At 42.5% G+C, this 19,824-nt stretch overlaps 1 protein-coding gene, 1 non-coding gene and 1 pseudogene across 7 annotated transcripts in view; 2 read left to right on the plus strand and 1 right to left on the minus strand.

The window, feature by feature from the left end:
- The window catches only part of FBXW11 (F-box and WD repeat domain containing 11), a 135,513-nt gene that overhangs the window by 78,649 nt on the left and 37,040 nt on the right, over positions 1 to 19,824 (minus strand). For 2 of the 6 annotated variants that reach the window (XM_075541941.1, XM_075541940.1), the window contains one exon: positions 15,151 to 15,252. The exons of the other annotated variants lie outside the window; for them this stretch is intronic. In XM_075541941.1, coding sequence (XP_075398056.1) covers positions 15,151 to 15,252 — 102 coding nt within the window. Of the gene's footprint in view, positions 1 to 15,150; positions 15,253 to 19,824 lie in introns of those variants that run through there. 6 annotated transcript variants of the gene reach the window in all.
- Positions 1,166 to 1,272, plus strand: LOC142441939 (U6 spliceosomal RNA). Its single transcript, XR_012783216.1, has one exon. It is a non-coding gene; the product is annotated as a U6 spliceosomal RNA (small nuclear RNA).
- LOC142441128 (keratin, type I cytoskeletal 19 pseudogene) lies at positions 18,540 to 19,720 on the plus strand (annotated as a pseudogene).

Below are 19,824 nucleotides of genomic sequence, written 5' to 3' on the forward strand. Positions count from 1 at the left end.
GCCTAATTGTTAACGTAAGAAATAGACTGTACAGAAAAGCTCTAATTCATATGTCCAGCATATAAGTTTACAATAACTGTGAGTTCCAACAATACTTATGCTTCTTCCACAAAATGAGTGTCAGACACTGTATCAAATAGGCATCCATCATTAGACACTTACCTTTCATCTTCTGCTATGAGTCAGAATCTACTCAATGCAGTGAGTTTCTTGGAAGTTCCCTGAGGCTCTAAAGTCCAAATAATCTCAGGATTCATTCCTTGTTAAACTTTGGTAATATGAAAGATAATGCTGACTTGATACCATTTTTACTAGTGTCACTCGCCACCTTTTCTCTCCACATTTTGTCATGAACTAGATCTATTTCCATATTGAATCTTTAACTCCGAAGTTCAGCCTCCACCCCGTCACCGACCAGTCAATCTTAAAAATTATACAGTATTGAAACTATTCTTAAAGTAAATAAGACCCCCCCCCAAGGAAATTATTTGTGGAGAAATAAAAATAAAAGCAGGGCCCCTTCCCTGCCCATCAAACTAAATAAATAAGGCCAATTTCAGTTTTTTCCTAAGAAAAAATGGCTGGAAACAAGGAAGCAGGGTGGAATCCAGTGTAGCTCAATGAGCATGCCATACAACTAGATTTGAAACCTTTTTAAGAAATGGAAATGTTAACAAGTAGAAAAAAAGGCAGCTAAGTTATTACTGAGATTTGTTATAAATGGGAAAAAAATGAATCTATCAAAATAATAACGCTAACTCTTCACAGCTATCTTAAAATACACCCAGAATCATTTCTACCTCTTCATTCTGTCAACTACACAACAGGGTGGTTCTAGTAACACATTAATCGGACAAACAACTCCTCTAATCAAAATCCTCCAATGCCTTCTCTATCATCCAAAATAAAAATCAAAACCCAGTAAGACCTACAGCCCTGCACAAGCCCCACAGTTCCAATGTCTGATTTCACCCACTGTGACTTGCTCCTTCATTCCACATTCCAGGCCCATACTCGCCCTTCCTCTCACTAGTCTCAGGAGCCCCAGAGGCACTGTCCAGTAAGTGCCCAGTAAGACTGCTGACCGAAGGATGCCAGTCAAACCTACCAGCCACTCCACAGGACAAAGACAAGGCTGCCTGCGCCTATGAAAATTTGCAGCCTTGTGCTCACTTCGGCAGCACATATACTAAAATTGGAACGATACAGAGAAGATTCGCATGGCCCTTGCGCAAAGATGACACGCAAATTCGTGAAGCATTCCATATTTTTCAGAAAGAAGGTACATCCTGCGGTGGTGTACGACAACGCAAGCCCTATCGGGGGAAAGATGGTGTGTTTGTTTCTTTTGGAGATCATGCGGGGTCACAGTAAACAATGAAGGCGAGATGAAAGGTTCTGCTATCACAGGACTCCTTGCAAAGGAGTGTGCACTTATGGCCCCGGACTGCATCCAATGTCAGCAGCATGGCGTGATTTTTCCCTGTGTTTGAAAAACCACCAACCACCCTATTAAAACTTATTCACACCAAAAAAAAATTGCAACCTCAGAAACCTTAAGTGGAATCAAATCCGTATAAGTCAGAATTCATTTGATGGGAGTGGGTTTGGTTTGGTTTCCTTGGTGTTTTGATATGTCGGGAACATTCCTACTGCTGGATCGTGACATGTGCTGTTCCATCTGGAAAGTCCTTCCCCCAGCTACCTCGACAGCTCGTTTCCTCTGCTATCTTCTCAGGGAGGCCTTCCCTGATGGTCAGTGTCAAAACGGAAGTCTTGCTCCAAACCTTAGTGTGCTTTCTCCTTTATCTCCAAATAGCACTCATCATTGACATGTGTTTTCCTTATTCCTTCTTCTACTAAAATGTAGGTTCCAAGCACGAGAGCTTTTTGTCTCTCACACCCCTGCATTCATTCCCAACTCTTATAATGATGCTTGTCACATAGTAAGAACATAATAACTATTAAAGACAAAAAGAAGGTGAACATAGGGTAATTTTTTATTCATTCTTGATGTTTCCTAACAGGTAAAATTTTATTGAAGATAGTTCAAAAGAACAGTTGTAACAGTACAACAACAGAATTGCCAGAATGTCCAGCTGAATTCAGAAAAGGTTGTGGAATAAGAGATTATCATTGCAGATGAATCTGAGCTGAAAGCAGAGAATAAAAGAAAGATGTCTGGTGGATTTTTTAATTGACTGACCAAAGGCATTTGACTCTGTGGGTCATAAGAAATTATGGATAAGACTTTGAACAATAACAATTCCACAACACTTAATTGTGTTCATACAGAACCTGCACACTGACCACGGAGCAATCACTGCAACAGAACGTGTTTAAAACCAGGAGAGGTGCGCACCGAGCTGTATCCTTTCACCATACTTATTCCATGTGAGTGCTGGGCAAAGGATTCAAGAAGCTAACGGTTATATAAAAAGCATGTCATCAGGATTAGCAAACAACTCGATAACAACCTGCAACATGTAGATAACACAAGTGCTCGCTGAAAGTGAGGAAGACTTGAAGCATTTCTTGATGAGTATCAAAGACTGCAACCTTCAGATTACACCTCAACATAAAGAGGACAAACATCTTCACAACCGCGCCAGCAAACAATATCATAATTAGAGGAGAAACGACTGACAGTCAAGGATCTCACTTTACTTGGCTGCACAATCAACTCCCTCCAAAGTGGCACACTGCACAGAGCAGTCTGGTACAAAAGACCCCTTCAAGAGTTAGAGGGCAAAGATGTCACTTGGAGAACTAAGATGTAACTAAGGAAGGCCAGAGAATAACTGATATATCTGAATTATTGTGCTGGCAAAGAACATTTAATGTGCAGTGGACTGCCAAAAGAACAAACAGATCTGTCTTGGAAGAATGACAGCCAAAAAGTTCCTTGAAGGTGAGGATTGCAAGACTTGACTTCACATACTTTGGACATGTTAGAAGGAGACACCAGTCTCTGGAGAGTAACATCATGCTTAGTCAAGTGCAGGGTCAGTGAGAAAGATAGAGATGCTCAGTGCAATGGGTTACTACAGTAACCACCACAATGGGCTCCAACACAACTGTGAGGGAGGCACAGGAGCAGGCAGTGTTTTGTTCTGTTATACAAAGGGTGGCCATGAATTGGAACCAACTTAACAGCTCCCTCACTCTCACCACCGTGGCATCAATGCAGACAAACATGGACCACACGGGACACAGTAGAACTAGCCCTGGGGGTTATGATATCGTAAGCCTGATGGGAGTAGAAAGCCTCACCTTTCTCCTTCGGTGGTTTCAACCTTCGGCTATGCGGTTAGCAGTCCAAATTGTAACTCACTAAGCCAACGGGGCTCTGGAACTCAGTGAACTCAACAGCAGCAGCAACCTATTTGCCTATTTTTTACACTGTCCATTATATTTCCATTATAGTCATACAATGCTGATGAAATTGTAAATTCTAATAAGCCTTCGGGAAGATAATTTGGTAGATGTTAAAAAGTTTTAGGAGAGTTCACATCCTTGATTCAGAATTTTTCTATTGAATAATATAACCTAGTACATACTAAAATGTTATTACTCCTATGTATACCATTAAGTATAATTAAATTATTGTAAACCCATACAATGAAACTCTGCAGTTATTAAAAATTTAAGCCTGGGTTTAGTAATATGAATCAGAATAGTCATACATTTTTCCATTTTAAAAATTGATTTATAATCCCATTTATGGTGAATCTTCCAAAATGTTGTGGGGGAAAGGATTTAAAAAAATAGAATTTTCCCATGAACTTGTTGAAATCCCAAGCCCATATAGAATTTAGACTGTCATGGGGAAAAAAAGAACAGATAACAAAATGAAGTGAAATAATGACTGGTGGGCTAATTTTATTCTCTATACTTCTCCATTGTCTAAAATGTTTACAATAAATATTATAACTCTGATAATGAGCCCTGATTATACAGTGGTTATGCACTGGGCTAAAATCTGCATGGTCGGCAGTTAGAAACCACCATCAGCTCTGCTGGAGAAAGTCTAGGCCAGGGGTCCTCAAACTTTTTAAAGAAGGGGGCAGTTCACTGTCCCTCAGTCCCGTTGGAGGGCCGGACTACAGTTTTAAAAAATATTATGAATTCCTATGCATACTGCATATATCTTATTTTGAAGTAAAAAAACAAATGGGACTAAAACACCTGGCGGGCCAGATAAATGTCCTCGGAGGACCACATGTGGCCCACGGGCCATCGTTTGAGGATGCCTTTCTACTGCGATAAAGCTAGTCTCGGAAACCCACAGGGGTCATTATAAGACAGCACTGAGTCAACGGCAGTGAGAATAGAGGTTGACTATAGAAAGGCTTTCTACTCTCAGAAAGATGACCAACCGTGGCTATCACAAAGGGCGCCAGCATGGCAACCGCTGTGGGAAAGGCTCAGGCCCCAGTAGTGTGAGGGTCTTTTGTACACTTGGTGTGCTAAGGTCCTGTGAATCAGAACATACTCCCTGGCACCTACCACAGTAACATGCCTCCATGAAAGCAAGCTGGTCATGCCTATCCAAACAGCATTGAACAAAATGGACAGGATGGCTCGGCTTTTCTATATGTATACTATACTCCCCACCCCACCCAAATAAGATACAAGTATTATTGGTGAAAGTGTTAGACCTTTATGTATTGACCTGGAGAGATAACTGTAATGGGATATTAAATAAAGCAAGCAAAAGCAGCTACAATATGATTTTTCTAAGATGAGCCTATTTTTTCTATTTAAAACAATAGGAAAAGCCTCACAATGGTATATGACTATATATGATGGAGCCCTGGTGGTATAGTGGGTTATGCACTGGGCTGCAAACTGCAAGGTCAGCAGTTCAAAACTCCACAGGAGAAAAATGAGACTTTCTATTCCTGTAAAAATGTAGTCTTGTAAACTCCCTGGGGCAGTTCTACTCTGTCCTATAGGGTGGTTATGAGCCGGAAGCCGGAACCAACTCAGAGGCAGTACATACACTTGTCAGAACAGAGAAAACAGAGGTGTATGGATAGACAACAAATATTAAGATTTTTTTTTCTTCTAGGAATTGAGGCTGAAAGAGAAGAGTAGTTTTAAACAAATCTATATATCATTAATGTAATAAACAGTAAAACAGTAAGAGTAGAAATCTGTGGAGTCATTCTATTCTGCCATATAGGGTTGCTATGAGTTGAAATATGTATGCTGGCATACAACAACACAGACATCTGTACAACAAAATTACAGAATTGTTTCTGACACTCCCAAAAGAAAGGGGGAGCCCACAGTTCCAGCAATCGAGAACTGGCTATCTTTTCTTAATGCTAAAGATACGTGATGGAATACTACTATAGCTGTGAAAAGAGTAGATTCTTCTATATTGATATGAAAAGATGATTCATGGATGTTATTCATTGAAAAATAAAGATACAGCAGGTTTGGGGTTTTATATTTATCTTAATTTATTAATAATCGGGAGTTAATACATATATATCCTATCATTCCAGAGTTCAATCACACCAAGCAGTATTGTACAATTGCTACCACAATCCATTTCCAAGCATTCTTTTTCTTCCTGGACTCCTGGACATCGTCTCCCTTTTACCCTCCCCACCACTACCACTGTAATTCCCTTTTTAAAATTTTTAAAAATTTTTTTAATTGGGGGCTCTTACAGCTCTTATCACAATCCATACATATATCCATTTTGTCAAGCATACCTTTACATATGTTGTCATCATCTTTTTCAAAACATTTTCTTTCTACTTGAACCCTTGGCATTAGCTCCTCATTTTTCTCCCTCCCTCCCCCTTTTTTATATGTTTTAAATTTTTATATTTTAAATTTTATTCTAAAGGCTGATAAGTAACAACACTCTTGGTGTGGCCTATAGTCAAAGGAAACCTTACAACTCCATTTATACTCTTCAATTATCCTTAATTTTTTTAATGAGAACATAAAAAAATGACTTGTCAATATTTTTTGACAAAAAGTTTATTAATCTGCCTTACATTTTAAAGGACACAAGCTTTTAAAAGTAAGTTGAAAGAAGGGGAAAGTTGAACTAATACAGTACTCTTTTGAAAACTGTTGAAGTATTAATTAGATGATTCTCTAAACTTTTGTATATATTTGGAAATTCCCACAGTAGAAAGTTATTTAACTTACAGGGTACTCCAAGCTATTCTGGGTGAAGGGAGAGGGAGGGGAAGGTGCCAGACCCTCCTTTACCCTCCAGTGACACCACAGCAAACTTGGGAGATTCCGGGGAACATTTAAAATACTCACTCATTGCCTATCTTGCAGTGACTTGATTTTTTGTGCATATTATTATCTCTACAGATCTATCTAGATACGATAGACTGGATGAATAGTCTGGAGGAGAAAACAACGGGACCAATGGTTCCGGGGGGACACGGGAGACGGAGAGGAGGGGGCAAGGAGGTGGTGTTGACCAACCCAGGCACAGGGGAGCAAATAAGTGATCCAAAATCAGTAGCAAGGAGGGTGTGAGTGGTCTGGTAGATATTCAGCAAGGGCAAGGTAACCGAGAGAAATTATTGAAACCCAAATGAAGGCTAAGCATGATCATGGGACAAGAGGAAAGTAAAAGGAAATAGAGGAGAAAGAACTAGGTGACAAAGGGTATTCATAGAGGTCCAAAGACTGGAATGTACATATGTAAATATATTTATATGAGTGTGGGGAAACAGATCTATGTGCATATAGTTATAGGTTTAGTATTAAGGCAGCAGATGGTCACTGGACCTCCACTCAAGCACTTACTCAATGAAGAACACTTTGTTCTATTAAACTGGCATTCCAGGATGCACACCATCCTGACGCGATTCCTGAAGAAAAATGTGTGCATAAGCAAATGTGGTGAAGAAAGCTGACGGTGCCCGGCTATCAAAAGATACAGCGTCTGGGGTCTTAAAGGCTTGAAGATAAATAAGAGGCCATCTAACTGAGAAGCATCAAAGCCGACATGGAAAGAAGCACACCAGGTTGGCTGACCACGAGGTGTAGAAGGGACCAGTTATCAGACATCAAAGAGCTAAAAACCGTATCAGTGGGTGCCCACCTTCCTTACACAACCACTGAAGACAAACGTGCATAAGCAAATGTAGTGAAAAGTTAATGGTGCCCAACTATCAAAAGACATAACGTCTGGGGTCTTAAAGGCTTGAAGATAAACAAGTGGCCATCTAGCTGAGAACCATCAAAGCCCACATGGAAGAAGCAAACGAGCCTGTCTGACCACAAGGTGCAGAAGGGACCAGTTATCATCGAAGAGCTAAAAACCATATCAGTGGGTGCCCACCTCCCTGATACGATCAATGAAGCCAAACGTGTGCACAAGCAAATGTGAAGAAAGCTGATGGTGCCCAGCTATCAAAAGATATAGCGTCTGGGGTCTTAAAGGCTCAAAGATAAACAAGTGGTCATTTAGCTCAGAAGCAACAAAGCCCACATAGAAGAAACACACCAATCTGTGTGACCATGAGCTGTTGAAGAGATCAGGTATCAAGCATCAAGGAACAAAAAATCATATCATTGAAAATCTGAGTGAGTGCAGAGTGGAGACTCAAAGTCCAATGGTAGTCAACCGGACACCTCTTACTGAAGGGTTGTGGGGAGGACATGAACCAGGCAGGGTGCAGGGTAGCAACGATGAAACATATAACTTTCCTCTAGTTCTTAAATACTTCCTCCCCTCCACTTTCATGATCTCAATTCTACCTTACAAATCTGGCTAGACCAGAGGATGTACACTGGTACAGATAGCAACTGGAAACACAAGGAATCCAGGACAGATAACTCCTTCAGGACCAGTGGTGAGAGTGGCGATGCCTGGAGGGTGGAGAGAATGTGGGGTAAAAAGGGGGAACCGATTACAAGAATCTACGTATAGCCTCCTCCCTGGGGGAGGAACAGCAGAGAAGAAGGCAGGGGGAGACATCAGACAGTGTAATATATGACAAAATAATAATAATTTATGAATGATGAAGGGTTCATGAAGTGGGGGGAGTAGGGAGGGAGGGGGAAAATGAGCAGCAGATATTAAGGGCTCAAGTAGAAGGCAAATGTTTTGAGAATGATGATGGCAACAAATATACATATGTCCTTGACACAATGGATGTGTATATGAATTGTGATGAGAAGTGTATGAACCCCCAATAAAATGATTTTAAAAATACCACTGCTGTTGTCAGCATAACCACAATCACAAAGAGACTTGAAAAGTGTGTGGGATTCATCCCTGTCAAAAATCAGACCCTAAAATGGCAACAAATGCTCTCTCTGGATTGTGAGGTTACTGGTTATTTTTTAAAATAACAATATAACTGTTCTTATAAAGAGGAAGGAAATGTTTTGTTTTGTTTTTAAATGTACATAAAACATTGTGCAGTCTACCAGTGAGCAGCTCGGGGTGCAACAGGAAAATAAGCAAAAATGACAAATCCCCACTGCTTATTAGAAAGGCCACAAAGGCAGTGAATTGGAACAAGCAAGTCTGACCTGAGAAGACAGGCCCCTGAACAAAAAGAGAAGAAAGACAAAGTTGAAGAAGCCAGTTCTTCCATCCTATCTTTCCTCAGGCCAATCTGAAACCTGGAATCTAGGCCGTGCAACCCAAATCCTCTCTTCTTGAACAGGGAACCAAGAAGTCCAGGGGCAAATGGCAGTTTATGCTCCCAAGAGAAGGCAAGCACTAAGTTAACCTACCTTCCTCTACTTTACACAACACTGTAAGGCAAACACCACTATCTCCTATTTGAGGTTGGTTTGTTGTTTTTTAAGATGATGAAATGCAGTTCCAGAAAATAAAGAAACCTGCTTAGTATCAGAGCTATAAATAGAAGAGGGCTGTAATTGAAGTTCATCTATTTTAAAGTCAAGGTTCTTTCTACCAAGCTTTTCTAGAAAATACCTTTTATGTTGTTAAATACAAAAGTCTCCAACCACTGTGGTCTCTTGTACCCCAGTGAGTGCTGAACAAAGGAAAGCAGCAGCAAAAAGAGCTGTGAAGGGAAACCAGCTTTCTCGCCCAGCCTATGCCCACTGGGTTGCTGTGCGTCAGAAGAGACTTGACGGCATTGCGTGACTTGCGTGACGTATGGTCCTCCCTCCTCCCCCTCCCCTCATCATTCCAAGTACCCTCAGCACTAACACTTGCCCAGTTTGGAACCTTGATGGCGTCGTGTGTTAGGAGTCTGGGAGCTAGCAATAAAGTCAGCAGTTGAAAACCACCACACTGCTCTGTGGGAGAAAGCTGAGGTTTCTACTCCCGTCGAGTTGGAAACCCACAGGGCAGTTCTACCCTATTCCTATAGGGTCATGAGTCAAAATCAACTCGATGGAGTGAAAACAGCGGCCCCTGCTAACGGGTGCAGAGGCATTCATGTCAGGCTACTGCAAGCTGGAGTCCTGACCTGTGACATTCTGGATGCAGTAGTTTTTAAGTGTTCTTATTAAAAATAAAGGAAGAAGCTTGTTAAAGCCCTTAAAGTAGGCACTGTCAAGTTAAGTGTCACTACAATATGAGAGTTGGAGCAAGGGCTTTGGGATTACCCAATCTCCATTTAGAACCCAGTGTTGCACTTAAATACAAAGGGGCTTCAAAAGCATGGGTGAACATTTTTCATTATCTTTTCACTCGATTTGTCCAAGAACTTTTTTGGAAGTTTCCTCGTATGTGACCTAAAGCAAGTCATTCAATTTTCTGATATCATATGCAAAAATGGCACAAGAAACGACTCTGCTCGGTACTCACCCTCAGGGAGGGCCCCAGAAGATACGGGTGCTAGAGCAAAATGTGGGGACAGAATTTAGATGGTGCCCAGCTATCAGATAAAATCGTGTCTGGGGTCTTAAAGGTTTGTCTCAAAACAAGCAGCCATCTAAAAGAGACGTCAACTAAGGCCACATGAAAGAAGCACACTATCATCAGTCACCAAAGGAATGGAATCTATATAACTGGAAGTCGAAGGAGGGACCCGTATCAGAGCCTGAAGTGTGAGAATCCGGGGTGCAGAAGGAAGGTATGGATGACAGTGGGAGACGAGATTCATAGGTGGAACATAGGAAATAAGCCTCCAGAGAACTCCCCCTAGCTAACATTCATGGATGGGAGGAAAGTGGTCAAGCACCACATAGAGTGCTTGGGGGAGAGGGACTATGAGTGTGGTAGATTAAAGGCATAAATCTACCTGAACAGTTAAACTCTGTCAGAAGATACCCCTATAATGCAGGCTGGACCTGATCTGGGTTTCAAAATTTTTCATTTGTATTGTTTTCTGTGGTTTTTGTTCATTCATAGTAGGGTGTATCTCTGAGGTGTTATGTCGATGAAGGTCACCCTCTTGAAGCTGTGTTATATGCTTTGTTTTTCAATATATGAAACCCAGGATTGATGAACCTATAGGGACAGCAAGTGGAATAAGGAGGGAGGGGCTACGGGGGGAAGGGGTGTAAAGGGGAGAAATGTCAAGTGTCAAGGAGTCCATGTAGAAAAAGAATGGTTGGAAATTGACTGTGGTAGCAATTGTACAATTCTACTTGACATGATTGAATTATGGAGTATGTTATATGTTTAAATCCCAGCTAATAAAAAAGACCAAAAAGAAAGAACTTCTACATTTGTATGAGTCCCTTAAAAAAATAAATAAATAAAACAGGCAGAAAGGGGGGGGGGACTTCTACATGAAGGGTTGAATAGGATAATCTAGTGCCTAAAGCCTAACACAAAAAAGGTGGAAAGCAAGTTATATATATAGTAAAGCCTGAAAAAGTCAGAAACTAAACAAAGCAGAAACCTGTCAGAGAATGGTAAAAAAGGTGGCCAGACTACACCCTGTAGAAGGCCTAAAATGTTCATAACTGAGAAAATAAATACCTGTTTCACTACACTGCTATTAACACTAGAATTCCTTTTGTACCAGTGAAGTTTGATCAAACTGATACTCTACTTGCTCCGATAGAACCAATCAATTAATTGAATATGGGTAGCAAAACCAAATTAATTTACTCAGTGCAGCTTGTTCAGAGAGCCAGATATCCCAGTTTAAGTGTTCTTTAAAAAACATAGAGCTTTTCTCCCCCAACTATCATGATCCGAATTCTACCTTGCAAGTCTGGATAGAGCAGAGGATGTACACTGGTGCAGATAGGAGCTGGAGGCACAGGGAATCCAGGGCGGATGATACCTTCAGGACCAGGTGTGAGAGGGGCAATACTGGGAGGGTAGAGGGTAAGTGGGTTGGAAAGAGGGAATCGATTACAAGGATCCACATGTGACCTCCTCCCTGGGGGACAGACAACAGAAAAGGGGGTGAAGGGAGACGTCGGACAGTGCAAGATATGACAAAATAATAACTTATAAATTATCAAGGGCTCATGAGGGCGGAGGGAGAGGGGAGGGAGGAGGGAAAAAAGAGGACCTGATGCAAAGGGCTTAAGTGGAGAGCAAATGCTTTGAAAATTATGAGGGCAAAGAATGTACAGATGTGCTTTACACAATTGATGTATGTATGGATTATGATAAGAGTTGTATGAGTCCCTAATAAAATTTTTTTAAGTTCAAAAATAAAGAAAATGTTTTGAAATTGATGGTGGTAGCAATTGTAAAATTATGCTTGATCTAACTGAATTATGGATTGATATGATTCATTTAAAAAGTGTTAAAGAGCAAAATAATTTTAAAAATTTTTTAAAAGACTCACTAGACAACTAATTTTGGCAAAACCTTGGATTTTCCCATAGCCTACCCAAACTACCTCTCCGCATTGCTGGGAACAAATGAGAATAAAGCTTTAAGAAACTGAAAAAATATATAGAGAGCGAAAGCTTTGATGCTATTTTAAAGTGATCACATTTTTTTAAGAAGCACATATGGATTTGGCTAATTCACACACACATACATACTTGTGGCTCGGTTTGGATTTGGGGTCACAGGGCACTTCCATTAGAATCGCCAAGTCTTCCACAGTACCATGAGCTCCTTCAGAAGAAGGAAGTCTGGGTTACCCCCAGCATCAGCTGTAGCCCTGGCACACCCTAACTGCTCAGCAAACACTCATGGATTAAATTTGCACAAAGACCATTCAGCAGGACTTGTTTTGACAAAGGGATTTCCTTTTTTTGTTTGTTTGGGGTTTTGTTGTTGTTGCTATTGTTGAGCTTTCTTTTTTCCATTAACTATTTTTCTATAGATAATTGGCAGGTCTTATGACTGGTTGGTTGGTTGGTTTTCAAGTTATTTATGATAAACAAATCACACTCCAAATAGCAATGGTCCAAGTTTCCACAAACAAAAATAAGGTGAAAAAATCTAGAAATGGTGGCATTCCTTTGCAAAAGAAAGAAAATGAGTTGCAAAACGTGGCCGACTCTTGGGTTCAAATACTAGCTTCCCCACTTTTTAAAAATGTTGCCATCAATTACAACTCATAGCAATCCTGGGGGTGTCGGGATAGAATTCTATTCCAAAGGGTTTTCAACAGCCTTTTTTTTTTTTAGAAGTAGCTCATCAACCTGTTCTTCCAAAGTGACTCTGGGTAGATTCAAAGCATCAACTTTGGGTAAGCAGCCATCCAGCCCCTAACTGTGCACCCCGCAGGGCCTCCACCACCAACTCCTTATGTAAATGTGACCGTGGGTCAAACCACACACATCCCCTATAAAACTCAGTGTCCACATCTAAACCACGCAGATCACACCTTCCTCAGGGTTGTCACAACGCTAATGTACACTGAGCACCTATACAGTTGGTAGTGAGAGCTTTATAAGTCTCGGGGATTCCGCTCACTGATGACAGACTCGAGTGCCCATCCTGCTCTTCTCCACAACCACTCACGGCTGTGGGAGTGATTCCCACACAGCTACTGACAGAACTGAGAACTGTTCCCGAGCATTTCCAAGGCTGACCAGCATTCTGGAAGCGGATTGCCCATCTTTCTCCACAGGACAGGCTAATGGGGTCAAACCATCAACCTTCCAAAACTTGGTAACAGATGTGCAAGGTCAAGAAAGAATGATCTCTGTGATACAACAAAGAGGTGGCATATAAGAAAAGAGGTACTCTTTTGAAAAGTCCAAGTCCAAATTAAGTCACTTAATTTAATGCTGCTTCTAGACTGGAGACGGAAAGGAAGAATGCTGGCAGCGAAGCAATACATAAAACCAATGGGCAGAGAAGAAGGCGATCTTTCCAGCTTCATGCTGCATCATTACTTTCCATTGGCACGTGGAACAAAACCAATAATGATTTGCCAATTCCAATCGACTGAGTACATATTTTATCCTGCTGTATACCCTTCATTATACACATGGGAAAATAAAAACCTAAATAAACAAAATTGTCAACACTCCTTTAAAGACAATCCTGCTTCCATTCACTGAAATAAATTCCAATCAAGGTAAAGCTCCAATTTTCTCTCTTAAATGACTTTCACTGAGAAAAAAGAGTCTAAGAAAATTTAACATATCTGGATTTCCATTTTTGACATGGCAGGAACCAATATTTTCTCATCCTCCCAAAATTCACAATACTCAGTTACTAAAATAAATTGAAAAATATTTTCCGCTGGTCAATCACTTTTAACAGAAAGTTAGTACAAAGAATCTGCACTCCCAACCTCACTAAGAACTACAATACTTCCTCAACTTCAATTTCCAGTATTCTAGGAGAGAAAGCAAAATGAGAAGGCCCACGAAGCTTAGCATCAATAACATACAAATAAGCATTTTCAGGAATAGAGACAGATACACAATTACTATAATGCAAACGTGCACTATAGAACAATAAGGGGAACGCATGTAATCATGTCTGCCACTTGAAGAACAGCTTGTTAAAGTGACATGGCATTCAAGGAAGTCGTTTGTCCAGACTCCATAGACAGTCATAATTCTGAGCCTCACTGACAGACCCATTACTGGCCCTAAGAGTTATAAACTTCACTTTTTATATAGACTCCATGACACCTTGGCCTTACATAAAATTTGCTCTACAGGAATTTATGTTGAGGCTCCAGTACAGTTTTCTAAATAAAGCAAGTTGAATCATTAACCAGTGGTGCTCAGAATGTTTGCCAATAAATAAGAAAATAAGCAAATGCCCGACCATCCCCAAATGAAGGAACTTTTCCTCCTTCCTGGCTTCCTAGTTCCACTTAGAGATTGTCAACCTGAATAGAAAGATAATCCTGGAAACCATAAAGTCACCCTTCTAACCATTCCCAAATTATACGCCATTTTCCTGAAGCAAGGTGGTCTCAACAGGATGCCAGAAATTTAGTATTACTTTTAGAAGATAAATCAAACTGTCTGAAATATGCAGTGATGAAAAAAATGAAAAATTAACTGTTGAGACCATACTTAAACACATGCTTTTTCTCTAAACGAAGCATCCCAAATAAAGTCACACTGTGTCCTCCCTTAGCTCTCGTGGAGCCCACCCGACAAGTGAGGTGTGCGCTGTTGCACTCCTATGAACAGTTTTTCCGGTGCAACCCTGGTGTCCAGCCCCCCGCCCCGGTGCCCCCCAAAGTTTTACTTTTATCTGTGAAATTCTCTGCCGGCCTCGGCCTGGAAAAGTGGGAGAACCTGAGGGTAAGTGTCCGATTTGGCCTCAGGAGTGACTCAAACTGACTGCTATTGGCAGCATGAAGCTGTGGTCTTTATCGACTTCAATTTGAGGCTTTTACCAGTAGTGATTCCCTCCTCCCTTTTTTGGAGGAGAGAAAACAATCCAAAAAGATGTTTCAAAATAGAAAAACCATCACTTCAATTAGCAAACCCTCCCAACTCAACAAAGAACTGTTAAAGGTAGTCAAATGGAAAATGTCATATTTGGGGGTATACATGCACAACTACCGAACATGAGAATCGCAACTTCGGGGGGTGGGAGTATTAAAAAAAAAAAAGAAGGGGGAGGGAGAATAGGGCCCAGCCAAAGATCCATTTTGCTCAGAAAGATCCCTCTGGGTACTAACCCCTCCATGTGGGACACCCAGGCTAGAGGAAAGCAGAGGGTTACACAGAACATTTAGCAGACTTAACATTGGATTAAACGCAAGTTTCAACAAATGTTCATGGCATACGTAAAAACACATTTACAACAAGAAAGAAGAGAGGCACCTGGAGACATCTGACACTGGGCATGCTCTGCAGGCAACTCAGTGCGCACATGCTCTCTACCAGGTTGGCGCAGCCTAGCCACAAAGACCTTGGCACAGAACACTGCAGGATGACAAAAAGGAAGGAAGAGAAGAGGCAGTTAGAGGGCGCAACAAATCAGTCCTTCACACAGGCAGCTTGAAGGTTAGTCGGGGCAGGGGTGCACTCCTGGAAGTCTGGGCATGAGGGACAGTCCCAGATAACAGCATATGGAGACCTCTGGAAAGGGGGCCCCATTCTGTCTGGAAAGTTAGTTTCTGGTGCCAAACAGTGATTTCTCAGGATACAGTGGACAGAGTCAAGAGAGTGAGAGAGCGTGCTTAAATGAAACACCATTTAAAAGGATTGCGAGAGTTTGAGTGCAAAACAAGATTAGCAGTGAGATTGTGATTAAAGCTTCATAAAAGTAATGGCTTCTGGTCTATTGCATAGTCACAATTGCCAGTATCAGTTAACAACCTACGATGTGCCGGGTCCTTGACGTGCGCTGTCCACAGTGTGAGGAAACTGAGTGCAGAGGGGGCAGGTGATTTCCATACAATGACATACAGCAAATGAGGGCAGTCTGAATTCTAGCCCCGATTTGCCCCACACTGTTTCCACAAGACTATGATGCCCTGTTGCAAAAACTGCTTACCCGACTTTGTGAGTACAGCTGGGTACAATCACAGGGGACCTAGAAACACGCAGCAAACTGAAACAAGGAAGATGAGCGGTAAGACTGATGGACACAGGCAAATAAAAGCTGATTGCAAACCCTTCTATTGTCAGTGTTGTACACACCTCTGCCTTCCTAAGAAAACACACTTTACAAGGCATGATTTGCATTTTGGATCCTGTTGCAGGTGGCATGACTATAAAACGCTTATTTCATTTATCCTTCCCCATCCTCTGAAAAATGTTCTGGCTTTAAGGGAAGTAAGAAATAAGTAAAATCTCAAAATGAATGTGTGCATTATAGCTAGTACTTAATGACCATTAGACTATTTATGTTATGGTATTCAAAAATTATTTTTTCAGATCTAAGATCAATTAACTTACTATAGTAAGGACTATAATCTTGAAAGGGAAAAAAATAAAACTGGAAGTAGGTGTTTGGATTCGACAAAAATAATCCAGGACTCTATGAAAATGTCACAATTGTGCAATGTGTGTCTGTACTCGAAAGTGTATCGTGTCTAATAGAGAAGTGCATCATCAATACCTTAGGAATGCACGTTTCAGAGCCCCAACATTTACACAGAGGGCTAAACATAAATGTGAAGTAAGTGTATAATGTAATAGAAGTAGCTGCTATTATCAAGGAACAAAAAATCATACCATTGTAAATGTGGGTGAGTGCAGAGTGGAGACTCAAAGCCAACTGGACACCCTCTTAATGAAGAGTTGTGGGGAGGAGATAAACCAGTCAGGGTGCAGGGTAGCAACGATGAAATATATCTTTCCTCTAGTTCTTAAATATTTCCTCCCCTCCACTATCATGATCCCAATTCTACCTCACAAATCCCGCTAGACCAGAGGATGTACATTGGTACAGATAGCAACTGGAAAACACAGGGAATCCAGGACAGATGACTCCTCCAGGACCAGTGGTGAGAGTGGCAATGCCTAGAGGATGGACGGAATGTGGGGTAGCAAGGGGGAACTGATTACAAGAATCTACGTATAGCGTCCTCCCTGGGGTATGGACAGCAGAGAAGGGGGTTGGGGGGAGATGTCGGACTATTAACATATGACAAAATAATAATTTATGAATTACGAAGGGTTCATGAGGTGGGGGGAGTGGGGAGGGAGGGGAAAAGGAGCAGTCAATATTAAGGGCTCAAGTAGAAGGCAAATGTTATGAGAATGATGATGGCAACAAATGTACAAATGCGCTTGACACAATGGATGTATGTATGGATAGTGATAAGAATTGTACGAGGCTAGGGCGGTCTGGTCATCTCCGTGGGAGGGGGAGAGATCCTTGCATGTCTCAGAGCAGTCTCTGCCAGGCCGCATGGTCAAAGGAATCCTATGGGTGCCGCGTAAAACCTGATGCTTCTTTGAACTTTCATTAAATTCACTTGGATCACGAAAAAAAAAAATTGTACGAGTCCCCAATAAAATGATTTTTTAAAAAAGAAGTAGCTGCTATTAATAGACCACTGACCTAATAAATCCTCACAATGGCACTTAACAACTGGTTGCCATCAAGTCGATTCTAACTCATGCAACCCCGTTTGTCAGAATAGAACTGCACTCTGGGTGTTCCATGGTTGCAGTCTTTAGGCGCTGTGGGTGATGTAGTGGGTTGCAAATGGGGTTGCTAACTACAAGGTCAGCAGTGTGAAACCACTTAGTCACTCCAAGGTCAAAGGACGAGCCTTTCTACTCCCGTAAAGAGTTAGTCTTGGAAACCCACGGGGACAGTTCTACCCTGTCCTAGAGGATTGCCACGTGTCAGAGAGACTCAATGAAATGAGTTTGGTTTGGATTTTGAATCTTTCAAAAGAAGATGATTAGGCCTTTCTCCCAGGGAGTCATATTCCAACCACCCCAGTTTTCAGTTAGCAGACAAGAACTTAGCTACTTGAACCACCTCAGAAACTCCTAATGAACACCTGAAGACAGAGTTTATTCCTGCTTTACAGGTAAGGAACTTAAGGCATGAGGAAAGAAAAGTTTGAGTTATTAAAATCGTAACTTATCCAAAGTGTACGGAAAGCAAGGACACGAAGGTACTCTTGTCTAACGCTGAATAAACTTACTTTCCCTCCACTACAACAAATTCTATCCAAAGAAATACTCTAGTATCTGCTTCTTAAAAGAATACATCTATCAGCATGTATCAGGAGAGAAGAGGCAGGGAAAGTTTCTGACACGTCACATATTTTACTATAAAAATTATTTAACATAAAGTTGAGATACCCTCAAGGTTTAATGGAATGCTTACTTTTTTCATCTTTGTAGTCATCCAGATCACAGAATCGTTCAGACGCAATGGTAGAGTCAGGGTTATATTTGCATTCAGCAACTAATACCAAATTAATACCAAGTTCACTTGCAAATATATTTTCATGTATTCAGCTAAACATATCTGCAAGGTCTAATATTTCTTTGTCTCAAAGGGTAAAAGCCATATAAGCATCAGTAAATTCAGCTATTAACTTGGGATCTAAAACAAATTAAAAAAGGAATTTCATATTTTAAAAAAATCAAAGAATCTGTGTGAAGACTGACATAACCTTACAGACCGTTTAGTCCAACCTCTCTTCACCACTGATTTTATAAGAAACTGAAGGCAGACTCCTCTTGCAGCCGCAACTCCGAAGGCTAGCGTCTCCTGCCTTCTCGGGCTCAATCTCGCCATGGCTTCCTACAACTATCGCCTCGTCCTTCGGGGGCATGGGCGGCGGCTCCATGCTCTTTGGAGTTGGCGGCTCCTTCCGCGCACCCAGTATCCATGGGGGCTCTGGTGGCCGCGGCGTGTCCGCGTCATCGGCTTGCTTCGTGTCCTCGTCTTCCTCCGAGGGCTACGGCGGTGGCTATGAGGGCGTCCTGCCCACGTCCGAAGGCCTCCTCTCCGGGAACGAAAAGATCACCATGCAGAACGTCAACGACCGCCTGGCCTCCACCCTGGACAAGGTGAGTACCCTGGAGACGGTCAACAGCAAGCTGGAGGTGAAGATCCCCGACTGGTACCAGAAGCAGGGCCCGGGCCCTGCCCGCGACCACAGCCACAACTACAAGGCCACCGAGGTGCTGCGGGGCCAGATTCTCGGTGCCACCATCCAGAACTCCAAGGTCGTGCTGCAGATTGACAACGCCCGCCAGGCGGCGGAAGACTTCCGCACCAAGTTCAAGATGGAGCAGGCCCTGCGCGTGAGCGTGGAGGCGGACATCAGCGGGCTGCGCCGGGTGCTGGACGAGCTGATGCTGGCCCGCGTCGACCTGGAGATGCAGATGGAAGGGCTGGAAGAGGGGCTGGCCTTCCTGAGGAGCCACCACGAGGAGGAAACCAGCGTCCTGAAGGCCCAGGTGGGGGCCAAGTCAGCACGGAGGTGGATTCTGCACCGGGCATCATCTGGCCAAGATCCTGAACGACATGAAGAGCCAGTACGAGATCATGGGAGAGAAGAACCGGAAGGATGCGGAAGCGTGGTTCATCAGCCGGACTGAGGAGCTGAAACTGGAGGTGGCTGGCCACATAGAGTAGCTCCAGGTCAGCAAGACGGAGGTAAGGGACCTGCAGCAGACGCTCCAGAGCCTGGAGAACAGGCTGCAGTCACAGCGGAGCATGAAAGCCGCCCTGGAAGGCACCCTGGCGGAGACGGCGGCGCGCTTCGGAGCCCATCTGGCGCAGATCCAGGTGATGGTCAGTAGCATGGAGGCCCAGCTGAGCGACGTGCGCTCCGACATGGAGCGGCAGAACCAGGAGTACCAGCTGCTCTAGGGCATCAAGTCGTGGTTGGAGCAGAGATCGCCACTATCACTGCTCGAGGGTCAGGATGCTCACTACAAGGACCTGGCCACTACCAGGGCCCTCTGAGTCCTGGGCTTCCTGCCCTCCTACAGAGGCCCTGGTACCAAGGGGTGGGACCCTTAACTCTGTCTCTTTCCCCAGAACTCCAATAAAACTTTATAGCAAAGAAA

This window comes from Tenrec ecaudatus, chromosome 2, assembly GCF_050624435.1.
Source record: "Tenrec ecaudatus isolate mTenEca1 chromosome 2, mTenEca1.hap1, whole genome shotgun sequence".
Classification (NCBI taxonomy): Eukaryota; Metazoa; Chordata; class Mammalia; order Afrosoricida; family Tenrecidae; genus Tenrec; species Tenrec ecaudatus.